This window comes from Anomaloglossus baeobatrachus, chromosome 5, assembly GCF_048569485.1.
Source record: "Anomaloglossus baeobatrachus isolate aAnoBae1 chromosome 5, aAnoBae1.hap1, whole genome shotgun sequence".
Classification (NCBI taxonomy): domain Eukaryota; kingdom Metazoa; phylum Chordata; class Amphibia; order Anura; family Aromobatidae; genus Anomaloglossus; species Anomaloglossus baeobatrachus.
The window spans coordinates 59,721,240-59,735,718 of record NC_134357.1 but is presented as its reverse complement, the minus strand read 5'-3'; the positions used below and the strand labels follow the sequence as shown (position 1 = coordinate 59,735,718).

Here is a 14,479-nt window from a genome sequence, read left to right as displayed (position 1 = left end):
GGTAGAAATTTCCAAATGGCCCTTGGCAGAAATATGGTTCCTCACCCCTGCCTTAGAATCACCTTACTTTTCACCTCTTCGGCCCCTCCGTTCCTCAGTCACCCATTTGGTTCTCGTCAGTAAAGGGAGTATAATGTTTTGGTTTTTTTTCATTTGAGTTTAAATCTGTTGATGGCCCTTTACAGTACAGAAAAATTAGCTGAATTTGCATGGTAGTCAATTACTAAAAATCATCGTTTTGAAGGAATGCGGATTTCAGTAATTCAAGTAGATTTCAGTTCCAATCAAATTTATTCATTCATCTCTACCAACAAACTGTTATGATTTTGAATCAACAAACTCTTCTGATATTGAATCATGAGATAAAATTTTCACAAATAGCACTGTAGAACTGTTTTTTAGACAATATATATCCCTTTACTTATGCTGTGGTGCCTATGAAGAGAGGGGACCTTACTTGAACAGAAAATAGCTGAAACATGTTGGATTTCTCTTAATGTGTCCCCCCTCACTGTTTCCATGATCGATGGATCTTTTTTAATAGAACCTCAATAAATATTTTTAACCTTCTTTGAAGTGCTGGAGATCATACTTTAGTTTCCTTGACCTTACTTGAACGGTACATTAATGTTGGATCGCTTTGGTAGACCCAACGCTATTCATGGAATCCACCATTAGGCAATAGGGACTGGTGTGCCCTTGCCCCAGGGTTACTGCCAAGTAAAGTGTGGGTGGTACACAATGGGTTTTTACATATTTTTCCTAATACTTATAATGGAATGTCAGCTGAATATCTAAAGTGTATAGACAGTTTTCAAATTGGCCAAAGTTAACATAATGATGGGGCTAACCCAAGATAGGGCTCTTTATTTGGAATGGTTCCTTAGCTATTACATACAATAGTCAATCCCTATATTTATTCCTTGTGTTTATATGTTGTGTAAAAATGTAGAAAATGTATTCATGATACCCCTAGTCCAAGCCCTTACCCTGAATGTACTCGAAGTATGAAGAAGTAAGCCATAAAGTCTATATTAACTTTATGACCCTCCAGATTGGCAACTGGGTTACTGGTGAAACTGGTCAAAGAATGCTCATCCTGAAACACTTTTAAGATTAATGAAATATTTTAAATTCTAAAACCAGAATTTGTTTTTCTTTCTTATCCCTAAAGGCAAAGTTTAGCCACTTTCTAATTCATCTTCATTAGGTGCTCAATCTTCTGTAGCTGACTATTTGCAAAATTGATTCAATCAGGGTTTCTGGTTCTAATGGCTGTCTGTCATCCCCTCCCTTCTCTCAAGGATAGAGATGTCAGGAGGCAGGGCGTTGTACATAGATCTGTAATGGAAAGGGGAGAAAGTTGTCACGGGGTATGATGGGAACATTAGGAACAGGGGAGCCTAAACTGGCCTTCAGGCTAGGTGAATTCTAGCTGACCCTGATCCCAAAGATACATCTGAAGGTGACAATGTTTGGGCCGCCATCCTTACCCTAGCTCCTGAACAATCCTGGTCTAGTACACCCCTCCCTCCACCCAGGAGAGGGCCAGGACAGGAGTGATTAATCCCACACATATAAACTGTCGGAACCAAAACTAAAACTCATAGCAATCACTCACAGAGGTATAGAAAATACATGATCAGGAGGAAACTCATGGAAGGGAGGAAATAATCAGACAACAAGAGTATTTTCACAACACACCAAACAGCACACAGAAGTTCAACAACAACTGGTAACAATGCACAAGGACCGGGATCACATAAAGCTATCATCAGCTTTGGAGAACAGGCTCCACCATCTTAAAAAGGGTGGAGGCAACTGTGATAGGTCTCCTGCAACAGGTGACTCAAGCAGTAATCCACAGGCTAGCAGAAATTAACTCCTGCAAGCCCGGTTACTAACAAGAGGTCAGCCGGTTGACGCACAAGCCTGTCTGTGCAACTTAAAAGCAGCATCGTGTGTAGTATCCGACTCTACTGTGTGAACAACATCAGAAGTAGTCCTGACACTCGGCGAGTTTTGAGCTACACACCATGTGACAAAAGTGTCTGAGGGAGGGTGGAGAAAAAAAGGCTATAGATAAAGAAGAAAGAACATGGAGACAGAAGTACAGTGGTGGAGCTGTGCTGATTCATGGAAGCAAGTGAAGACAGCAACACCCTGGAAATACACAGATCTCACGTCCAGCCTGTATTACTGCGTGTGACAACCCTACATGAGGAAAACTAAAACTTAATTTGGGCTCCAAACTGCATATCAGGGGGTCTGATAAAGAATGAAGGAATGAAGATTGGAGACAAGTCAACATAGGTGAAAGTCATTTTTCCTATCTTAAAGGTGTCTACAGCATTAAGATTCAGCAAGACCCTATACATGTCAGTCTAGCCTATGTCTTCGTTAACAATAGCACCAGCCCCTAGCTCAGCTATAAGCTTCTCTTTTTGTAATCTTTACACTCTAGATTTAATGGCTTTTTCCAACAAATTTCAAACCTACGTTTTGGATTTGTCCCACAAATGTTATCATCTTTTCCATCATGTCCGCCACTAGCAACACATCCATCTTATCAGTGAAGTCCGAGGCTCCCCTGGTGTAGGTCATTAGTTGTTGAGCATATTCAAGGACGCTGGTGTCATTTACAGGCACCTAGAAGCAGATAATTGCAAAGTATGGCGTTTAATGTGTCAGTAAAGGAAATCTATAATCTACTTACAAGTACAACCTGTTTGACCTTAAATAGAAATATAATCTACACAGTATAAGACTTTGTACTGTTTAATCACTTAAGGATTTTTAATGAAATAGAATAGAATAGATTGGTAGACTAATGCAATTGGTAGGTTAGCCATTAATAATGCAAAAATGAGGGTGTGTATAATATGTCACACTAGTGTCTTATTCATATTGTGCCCATGTTTAACTGTTAATTCTCTGGATATAATACCCTAACCCCTCACCTTTATGGAACCACCACAGATCAATAATATAGTACTGGATGTTTCCTTTGTGTATAACTTGCAGCCTGTTGTCAAGAGTAATCCATCTGTAGCAGCAGAGATGGCGAGGTGGATTGCAAGTGCTCCTGCTTTCATCCCTACCATATCTATCATAGGTTTTCATTTCATGAACAGGCAAAGCAGTGAACAATGGCAGGTGCATGGCATACTAGAAAGTGAGAAGAAAGGAGGTGCATATGTCCCGCCCCGCGCTCGGACAGAGCCGAGCCCCTCGGATCCGGGCTCGTCGGTGGGTGGCTCGAGCGCCTCCGGACCCGGGGTCACGTCGCTCTGAAAGGATGCTAGCGCTATGTAGGGGGGTTGGTAGGTAGGTTTACGGCCGGGGCCGTGGTTTGAGTTAAGTTCGTGACGCCACCCACGGGTTGTGGTGAATGTAGACACCACCGCTGCTGTTTACGAGGCCCCTGGGGACGGTGTTGCGCATCCAGGGGTTGACCCCTCCGTGGGTAGGGGTTGATGGTCCCGGGGCCCGGTTGTGAGGGTGCGGGCGGATTGATGTGGTGCGGGGCGGTGTGCGGCCTGAAGGCACAGTTGTACTCACTCTGACAGATACACCGGAGTCTCTGGTAAACCAAAAAGATGGTGGTCGGTGCCCACAGCCAGCTGCGTCTGGTCCCCCACCCGGTTTGGTGGTCCCCGCCTTTCCCCTGCACCTTGTTTTGTAGCTGTGGACTGCCTGCGCTTCAGCGACGGGAGTCCGCTCCCCGGCTGTGTGTGTCGGGAGACCCCGTTTGCCCGCAGACGCTGGCCCGTGGGAACTCTCTGCCTGTGCGGTGGCTTTCTATCCCCCACGTTGGTCTGTTGTCTTCAATCGGGACTTGGTTGGGAAAGGACCTAAGGTCTAGACCTCAATCAGTGAATTAATTTAGTCCGGTAGATTTGGGACCTCGTTTCAGGGTCTTAGTACCCCCCTGTGTGCTCCGGTTTTAGTCAGTTCCCCGGTTCGGTACCGGCAAGCCCATACCCTGTCCCGGTCCCTTACGGTTCCACCAGGCCATCTTCCCGTCTCCTGCAGGCGGCGACCACAGTCTTCCTCTTGGCCAAAGGGTGTCCAGGCTACGACCCAGACCCCTATCAGACGTTTACTCCTCTCTCTTTCACCTCCTAAACTCATCTGCTCCTGTGTTTCCCGCCTCAGGCTATCCGAACTCCTCGGTGGGCATGGCCAACCACCTGGCTCCGCCCCCTGGTGTGAACATCAAGCCCTGAGAGGGGTGACCAAAGTTTTTAGGTTGTCTGCTGTTACCTTTTTAGGGGGCGGGTGTTTGTTCAAGGGCCTGTCTGTGACTACCTGGCTAGTCCAGGGCATCACACATACACCCATAGTGCTGGAAGAATGCTAATGAAGAACCACCCACTCAAAAATAATGCAAGGTAAGTTAAAGAGTATGAGAACCGGGTCGGTGCCTGCATGTATTAGTTTGGTATGTGCATCAAAAGCTATGTTAAATTGTTGCGGGGTTGAAGGCAGCGAGACAATATATTTGTATTCTTTAAAGAGAACCTTTCACCAGATTTGGCGACTATAAGCTACGGCCACCACCAGTGGGCTCTTATATACAGTATTCTGGAATGCTGTATATAAGTGCCCAGGCCGCTGTGTAGAACATATAAAACACTTTTGTTATACTCTCCTACGTGGCGGTATGGTCCAATGGGAATCGCTGCTCTCCGGTCCAGTGCCTTTTCTTTGCAGAAATCACTGTCCTCCTTTGACGAGTCCTACGTCATCCACACTATCCGGCATTGTGTGCCTGTGTGGCGCCCTGGACAAGCCAGGGGCCACAGGTAACAACACACACACACCCCCATCCCCAGCAGTTCACAACAGACATCCCCAGTGAGACCTGATTCCTTCCCTCGGGTTCAGACAGACACACTAGGTGGGTGGAGTCAAGCAGATAGGCACGCCCACCGAAGAGTCTGGCTGGCCTGAGGCAGGAAGCAGGTCCAGACAAGCCCAGGCAGAGGAAGAGAGAGGAGGTCTGCAGGGAGACAGAAGCAGACAGGGACCTAGGTTGAAGCCTAGGACCCTCGGGTAGAGAGTGAGGCAGACGGTAGTGGCCGTCTGTGGGAGCCGGGAAGACAGTTGGTGGAACCGTAGGTAGCCGGGGCTGGGCGGTGGCCCACTGGTACCGAACCGGGGAGCCAGCTGGAAACCGGAGCGCAGGAGGAGCGTGCACGGAGGCAAAAGAAAGGACTTACACTACCAACCAGGGTCAGGGGAAAAACTACCGCAGCCGTCTGTGGGACCCGTCCATCCAGCCGTGTGTTTTACCGAGAACTGTGTACTCATCATTGGCTGAGTGAGTACCACTATGCCGTGCGGCACAGCGCTGCCCCCTCGCCAGGCCCCGTAAGCTGCCTGCCATACATCCCTACCCCATCACCGGGCCCCGGGACAACCAACCCCCTACCCACGGAGTGGAGAAATAACAACCAAGCTGCTCCCTGTCACCGCTCCCGGGATCCTCGTCTAGAGCAGCGGTGGTGTCACCAATATCACCCCAACCGTGGGTGGTGTCACGGACAATAACCAAAACCCCCACAATCAAAAATCCCCTTTTTCACTCACGGGCGAGGAGCGCCGCTCGAGTCCCCGGGATCCGGCCCACCGCTCGAGCCACCAACTGAGCAGCAGCAGCAGCGGCCGGACCCGAGCAGTGGGAGAGCGCAGCGTCCCCTCCTCCGCCCGCGACTACTTGGCGTCACGAACAGGTTCCTACCGTTCTACCGACTGGTGGAATTGCGCCTTGTGTGACCGCCGGAGGTGTCCGGCCGGAAAATTTGAAAAGCCGCCATCTTGGGCGCGAAGAATTCCCGCTCGAGCGTCTTCCCCGAGCAGGAAAGGCGCGAAAGTGGAGCCCTGCCCCCTGAAGAAGGAAGTGCTAAAAAGAGACTAAGGGGGACGGGATGGCGTCCGGCCACATGTGAACCGCGGCTGTGGAAGCAGGAACGCCAAGACTCTGCCAGTGTTTGGTTCCTGGAACACCGCTGCACGAGATGTCCCGTCCGTCCGGCACCGCTGAAACCTCAGTGCCCATGCCCGCGGCCAACGCCCCGACCGACCCGTTACCCCTGTCACCGGTAGCGGAGCTCGCAGCGTCTGTGAGGGAGGGCCCAGGCCTTACCATCGTCACCGCCCTGCCACCGGTCCCGGCTTCCATCCCAGCCGCACCGCCGATGACAACGGCCCCGGCAGTCCGCCCGGCCGCGACGGAGATGACAACGGCTCCGGCAGTCCGCCCGGCCGCAACGGCAGCGAAGCACCCATCCCGTTAACTATCTGGGCAGCCTGGTTCTGGACTGGGGTCAAGGGGTGCTGCCCACTTCTTAGGGGCAGCATCAGGGCCAGGTTGTTTGGGTGGGTGACTGAAGGACCCGTTCCAATGTTATTATTAAAAGTGTTTGATTGTTGTTGCAACGTTAAAGTAATGTGCATCCCGTTGTGGGAAGATTGAAAATGACTGTTAAATGTTTTATTCTTTTGCAGTTAAAAAAAAAAAAAAAAAAGAGGAAAATAAAACCGGTGATGGACGGGCAGCCTGCGGACGGTCTGCATTTTACTAAGGGGGAATGTGGAGCCCTGGACAAGCTAGGGGCCACAGGTAACAACACACACCCCCCCACCCCCAGCAGTTCACAACAGACATCCCCAGTGAGACCTGATTCCTTCCCTCGGGTTCAGACAGACACACTAGGTGGGCAGAGTCAAGCAGATACCACCGAAGAGTCTGGCTGGCTTGAGGCAGGAAGCAGGTCCAGACAAGTCCAGGCAGAGGAAGAGAGAGGAGGTCTGCATGGAAGACAGAAGCAGACAGGGGCCTAGGTTGGAGCCTAGGACCCTCGGGTAGAGAGTGAGGCAGACGGTAGTGGCCATCTGTGGGAGTCGGGAAGACAGTTGGTGTAACCGTAGGTAGCCGGGGCTGGGCGGTGGCCCACCGGTACCGAACCGGGGAGCCAGCTGGAAACCGGAGCGCAGGAGGAGCGTGCACGGAGGCGAAAGAAAGGACTTACACTACCAACCAGAGTCAGGGGAAAAACTACCGCAGCCGTCTGTGGGACCCGTCCATCCAGCCGTGTGTTTTACCGAGAACTGTGTCCTCATCATTGGCTGAGTGAGTACCATCGTGCCGTGCGGCACAGCGCTGCCCCCGCGACCCTGCACCTCACCAGGCCCCGTAACCTGCCTGCCATCCATCCCTACCCCATCACCGGGCCCCGGGACAACCAACCCCCACTCATGGAGGGGAGAAATAACAACCAAGCTGCTCCCTGTCACCGCTCCCGGGATCCCCGTCCAGAGCAGCGGTGGTGTCACCAATATCACCACAACCGTGGGTGGCGTCACGGACAATAACCAAAACCCCCACAATCAAAAATCCCCCTTTTCACTCACGGGCGAGGAGCGCTGCTCGAGTCCCCGGTATCCGGCCCACCGCTCGAGCCACCACCGAGCAGCAGCAGCCGCAGCAGCAGCGGCAGCCGGACCCGAGCAGTGGGAGAGCGCAGCGTCCCCTCCTCCGCCCGCGACACCTGCAAAGGCGCACTTTGATCTGTCATACTCAGGGCAGATCAAGGTATTGTAGTGCACATGCGTGGGCGGTCTTTAACCTTTCCTCGCACCTGTGCATTACAGTACTTTGATCTGTCCTCATCAGGGCAGATTAAAGTGCGCCTGCGCAGAACAGCAACACCATCTGGTGTGGATGACGTAGGGCACATCATCCATACTGGGCTGGGTATGAGGAGGATGGCAATCACAGCAGAAAGGAGGCGCCGGACCAGAGAGCAGCGACACCCATCAGACCGCAGAGAGGAGGCACTGGACCGCAGAGAGGAGGCGCTGGACTGCAGAGAGGTGGCACTGGACCGCAGAGAGGAGGCGCTGGACAGCAGAGAGGAGGCACTAGACAGCAGAGAGGATGTGCTGGATCACAGAGCGGAGGCGCTGAACTGGAGAGCAGTGATACCCATTGGACCGCAGAGAGGAGCCACTGGATCACAGACAGGAGGCGCTGGACCACAGAGAGGAGGCGCTGGACCACAGAGAGGAGGCGCTGGACAGCAGAGAGGAGGCGCTGGACAGCAGAGAGGAGGCGCTGGACTGCAGAGAGGAGACGCTGGACTGCAGAGAGGATGTGTTAGATCACAGAGAGGAGGCACTGGACAGCAGAGAGGAGGCGCTGGACAGCAGAGAGGAGGTGCTGGACAGCAGAGAGGAGGCGCTGGACAGCAGAGAGGATGTACTGGATCACAGAGAGGAGGCGCTGGACTGGAGAGCAGCTACACCCATCATACCGCAGAGAGGAGCCACTGGACCACAGAGAGGAGGCACTGGACAGCAGAGAGGAGGCGCTGGACAGCAGAGAGGAGGCGCTGGACAGCAGAGAGGATGTGCTGGATCACAGAGAGGAGGTGCTGGACTGGAGAGCAGCGACACCCATCGGACCTCAGAGAGGAGCCACTGGACCACAGAGAGGAGGCGCTGGACCGCAGATAGGAGGCGCTGGACAGCAGAGAGGAGGCACTGGACTGCAGAGAGGATGTGCTGGATCAGAGAGAGGAGGCGCTGGACCGGAGAGCAGCGACACCCATCGGACCAGAGAGGGGAGCCACTGGACCACAGAGAGGAGGAGCTGGACTGCAGAGAGGAGGAGCTGGACAGCAGAGAGGAGGAGCTGGACAGCAGAGAGGAGGTGCTGGACAGCAGTGAGGAGGCGCTGGACTGCAGAGAGGATGTGCTGGATCACTGAGAGGAGGCGCTGGACCGGAGAGCAGCGACACCCATCGGACCGCAGAGAGGAGGTGCTGGACCAGAGAGAGGAGTCGCTAGACAGCAGAGAGGAGGTGATAGTGTCGCGGGCGGAGGGGATGCGCTCGCCACGCTCGGGTCCGGGGCTTCTGCTGCTGCTGCTCGGTGGCTCGAGCGGTGGACCGGACCTGGGGACTCGAGCAGCGCTCCTCACCCGTGAGTGAAAAGGGGGTGGTTTGGTTAGGGAGATTGTTCGTGACGCCACCCACGGGTCGTGGTGATAATGGCACCACCGCTGCTGGTAACAGGGAGCCCGTGAGAGATGGTAGGGTCCAGCTGAGATGTTGTCCCCTCCATGGGTAGGGGTTGGTGATCCCGGGGCCCGATGGTGTAACGGGGAGGCCGGATAGCTGGGGTGCAGGGTGCAGGGGCAGCGCGGTGCTGGATGGCTCTGGTGTACTCACTCAGATAAACAATGACATAGTCTCTGGTAAACCAAACGGCTGGATGGACGGGACCCGCAGCCGGCTGCAGTGTTGTTATTGTGCTCTCCCCGGACGGCTGATGGTGGCTGTCTTTCCCTGCACCTTTGAGAATGTTCTTGACTCCTGTGGTTGCCCACCGGTAGTCCGCTCCCCGGCGTATAGGTGCCGTAGGAGCCTGTTTTGCCCGCAGGCGCTGGCCCTTGGATCTCTAGCCTATGGCGGTGGCTGTATATCCTCTCTGGGTGGACGGTTGCCTTCAATCGGGACTTGGTTGTTAGGGAACCTCTGGGGTTCCTGTCACATTCGGATTTGACTATTGACGGCGGCTCCAAGCCTGGTCTAGGTCCGATGGCCCTGCCTGTGTGCTTAGCTTCACTCCGTTCCCCGGTCCGGTACCGGCGGGCCGTCGCTCGACCCCGGTCCTTACAGCTCAGCGGAGTTCCACTAACTCCTGCAGAGGACCACCACTGTCTGCCAACCTTGCTGTTAGTGTCTGGGCTCCAACCCAGACACCCAAGTGTTCACTCTTCTCTCTTTCACCTCCTAGACTGAAATGTCACTTTTCCCACCTCCAGGCCTGTGAACTCCTCGGTGGGTGGGGCCAACCACCTGGCTCCGCCCCACCTGGTGTGGACATCAGACCCTGGAGGGAGGCAACAAGGGTTTTTGGTTTGGCTGGTGTATCTGCCTAGGGTGGGGGTATGTATGTTGGTATGTATGTGACTACCTGGCTAGTCCAGGGCGTCACAATAGACCACAGAAAGGAGGCACTCAACCGCAGACAGGAAGTACTGGACAGCAGAGAGGAGGTGCTGGACCGGAGAGCAGCAACACCCAGCGTGAGTATTATAAAAGTGTTTTTATGTTCTACAGTACACAGCGGCCTCGGCTCTTATATACAGTATTCTGGAATGCTCTATATAAGACCTCACTGGTGGTGGCTACAGCTGATAGTTGCCAAATCTGGTGACAGGTTCCCTTTAAATTCATCTTCATTAAGCTACAATGAGTCTGGCTCTTACTTAACGAATATAAACTGTATAACATGGGCACAGGAATGCCAAAACTAACATGCTCAGCCTCAACTTTTTAACTATTTTTTTTATTTTGTTTCTGGAGCCAAAATTGTGCTATTAAAAACAATACACAATATACTGTAAATGATTGCGGTATATTCCCCAAAGTCATCAAAATTATTGCCGGATCTCATTAACATGTTAGTCATCAGCTTTAACCCCTTAAGGACGAAGCCAGTTTTGTACTTAATGACCAGGCCATTTTTTGCAATTCTGACCAGTGTCACTTTATGAGGTCATAACTCTGGAACGCTTCAACGGATCCCGGTGATTCTGACATTGTTTTTTCGTGACATATTGTACTTCATGATAGTTATAAATTTAGAACGATATTTTTTGCTTTTATTTGTGAAAAAATCGGAAATTTGATGAAAATTTTGAAAATTTTGCAATTTTCAAACTTTTAATTTTTATGCCCTTAACCCAGAGAGTTATGTCACACAAAACAGTTAATAAATAACATTTCCCACATGTCTACTTTACATTAGCGCAATTTCTGAAACAAAATGTTTTGGGGTTAGGAAGTTAGAAGGGGTCAAAGTTCATCAGCAATTTCCCATTTTTTCAACAAAATTCACAAAACCATTTTTTTAGGGACCACATCACATTTGAAGTGACTTTGAGAGGCCTAAGTGACAGAAAATACCTAAAAGTGACACCATTCTAAAAACTGCACCCCTCAAGGTACTCAAAACCACATCCAAGAAGTTTATTAACCCTTCAGGTGCTTCACAGGAACTAAAGCAAAGTGGAATGAAAAAAAGCAAAAAATAAAATTTTACCTAAAATGTTGCTCTACCCCAAATTTATTCACTTTTAGAAGAAATAACACAACAAAATGAACCCCAAAACTTGTTACCCACTTTCTTATGAACGCGCCAATACCCCACATGTGGTCAGAAACCTTTGTTTGGACAAATGGGAGGGCTCGGAACAGAAGGAGCAATATTTGAATTTTGGAAAGCAAATTTGGCTGAAATAGATTGCGGGCACCATGTTGCATTTACATGTCCGCCAAGGTACCTAAACAGCAGAAACCCCTTACAAGTGACACCATTTTGGAAACTAGACCCCTTAAGGCTTCTATCTAGGGGTATAGTGAGCATTTTGGATCCACAGGTACTTCACAGATTTTGATAACGTTACGTTGTCACATTGAAAATTTTCATTTTTTTCTCAAAAATGTTGCTTTAGCATCAATTTTTTCACTTTTTCAAGAGGTAATTCCAAAAATGTGACCCCAATGTTTGTTACCCACTTTTTTATGAGCGCGGTGATACCTCACTTGTGGTCTGAAACCTTTGTTTGGAGAAATGGGAGGGCTTGGAACGGAAGGAGCAATATTTGAATTTTGGAAAGGAAATTTGGCTGAAAAAGATTGCGGGCACCATGTCGCATTTGGAGGACCCCTAAGGTACGTAAACAGCAAAAAAACACCACAAGTGACCCCATATTGGAAACTAGGCCCCTCAAGGAATTTATCTTGATGTTTGGTGAGTACCCTGAACCCCCAGGTGCTTTACAGAAGTTTATAACGTTGAGCCATGAAAATAAAAAAATAAAATTTTACCACAAAATTGTTACTTCAACCAGGTAGCTTTTTTTTTTCACAAGGGTAACAGGAAAAAAATCACCATGAAATTTATTGCGCAATTTCTCCTGAGTTTGTTGATATCTTGTATGTGGTGGAAATCAACTGTTTGGGCACACTACAGGGCTCAGAAGAGAAGGAGTGCAATTTGACTGCAAAATTGGCTGGAATCAATAGCGGACGCCATGTTGCATTAGGAGAGCCCCTGAGGTGCCTAAACAGTGGAGGTCCCCCACAAGTGACCCCATTCTGGAAATAAGACCCCTCAAGGCTTTAATCTAGGTGTATATTGAGCATTTTGAATCCACGAATACTTCACAGAATTTGATAAGCTTAGGTTGCCATATTGAAATTTTCATTTTTTTCACAAAAATGTTGATTTAGCGACACATTTTTCACTTTTTCAAGAGGCAACAACAAAACGTGTACCCCACAGGTTGTTATCTAATTTCTTGTGAGCGCAGGGATACCACACATGTGGCCAAAAACCTTTGTTTGGATAAATGGGAGGGCTTGGAATGGAAGGAGCACCATTTGAATTTTGGAAAAGTTGAAGTAAATTGCGCGCACCATGTCACATTAGCAGGGCCCCTTGGGCACCTATACATCAGAAACCCCCCACAAGTGACCTCATTTTGGAAACTGGACCCCTCAAGGATTTTATTCAGGAGTATAGTAAACATTTTGAATCCACAGGTACTTCACAAAACTGTTGCTGTAGCAAAAAATTTCTCACTGTTAAGGGGGCTTTACACGCTGCGACATCGCTAATGCGGAGTCGTTAGGGTCACGGAATTGGTGACGCACATCCGGCCGCATTAGCGATGTTGCTGCGTGTGACACCGATGAGCGATTTTGCATCGTTGCAAAAACGTGCAAAATCGCTCATCGGTGACATGGGGGTCCATTCTCGATTATCGTTACTGCAGCAGTAACGATGTAGTTCGTCGCTCCTGCGGCAGCACACATCGCTATGTGTGACGCCGCAGGAACGAGGAACCTCTCCTTACCTGCCTCCCGGCCGCTATGAGGAAGGAAGGAGGTGGGCGGGATGTTCCAGCCACTCATCTCCGCCCCTCCGCTTCTATTGGGCGGCCGCTCAGTGACGTCACTGTGACGCCACACGGACCGCCCCCTTAGAAAGGAGGCGGTTTGCCGGTCACAGCGACGTCGCCGGGCAGGTAAGTATGTGTGACGCATCTGCGCGATGTTGTGCGGCACGGGCAGCGATTGCCCGTGTCGCACAACAGATGGGGGCGGGTGCCCACGCTAGCGATATCGGGACCGATATCGCAGCGTGTAAAGTAGCCTTTAGGCTATGTGGCCATGATCCAGCGACACGGCGTCTAGTACCCAGTGTCAGCCTCCTGCAGAAATGTGAGTGTTGTCCACGGGAGAACGCAGCTGCCCATGCCCACGATTTGGGTTCAGGCTGCTGTGGACTTTAGTTCTATTCTACCTGCAGAGAACACTCATCTCCGCAGCATAAATTGACATCCTGAGGCTCGGGAAGCTGCGCCACAGGTCGATTTATGCTGCGGAGAAAAGAAACACAGTGGGCACGGGATTTCTAAAAATCCTGCCACTGTGCTTCTACTGCACAACGCAGCGTTATGGACGCAGGGAAAACACTCTGCGCCCAAAACGTTGCAAACCCTGATTGTGGGCACACAGCGTAAAATGCTACAATGGATGAATGGATAGATGTCAAACATATATAACGTCCCACCCCCCTGCATATTCTAAGCTGGTGCCCTTTAGTGCCTTTCATGTGACACTAAAGGATGCCTAGCCTTGTATTTAGCCCAAAAAAAAAAAAAGAATTAAAATAAATGACGTGGGGTCCCCCCTATTTTTGATAGCCAGCTAGGGTAAAGCAGACAGCTGTAGCCTGCAAACCACAGCTGACAGCTTCATCTTGTCTGGTGATCAATTTGGAGGGCTCCCCAAGCTGTTTTTTTTTTTTAATTATTTATAAATAAATAATTAAAAAAAAAAACAAACGTGGGGTCCCCCCAAATTAGATCATCAGCCAAGGTGAAGCTGACAGCTGGGGTCTGGTATTCTCAGGATGGGAAGAGCCACGGTTATTGGACTCTTCCCAGCCTAAAAATAGCAGGCCGCAGCCGCCCCAGAAGTGGCGCATCCATTAGATGCGCCAATTCTGGCGCTTCGCCCCAGCTCATCCCGCGCCCTGGTGCGTTGGCTAACGGGGTAATGAATGGGGTTGATACCAGGTGTGTAATGTCACCTGGCATCAAGCCCAGCAATTAGTTATGTCACGGCGTCTATCAGATACCCGACATAACTAATTGACAGTAATAAAAAAAAAATTGACAACAAAAAAAAATTTATTTGAAAAAACACTCCCCCAAACATTCCCTGATTGACCAATTTATTGAAAAGAAAAAAAAAATCCACAATAATCCATTTGGATGTCCTACGTCGCCTCTGGACCTTCTAGAATATGGGGGACACGTTCAGGGAACGTATCCCCCATTTTCTAGGAGGGCAGACCCTCCATTTGAGGAGAGTGGGTGCAAAGAATCTGC

At 50.3% G+C, this 14,479-nt stretch overlaps 1 protein-coding gene across 2 annotated transcripts in view; it reads right to left on the bottom strand.

The window, feature by feature from the left end:
• Positions 1-14,479, bottom strand: part of ADGRA1 (adhesion G protein-coupled receptor A1) — a 1,087,584-nt gene that overhangs the window by 733,459 nt on the left and 339,646 nt on the right. For both annotated transcript variants that reach the window (XM_075348547.1, XM_075348548.1), the window contains exon 10: positions 2,500-2,649. In XM_075348547.1, coding sequence (XP_075204662.1) covers positions 2,500-2,649 — 150 coding nt within the window. The remainder of the gene's footprint in view (positions 1-2,499; positions 2,650-14,479) is intronic.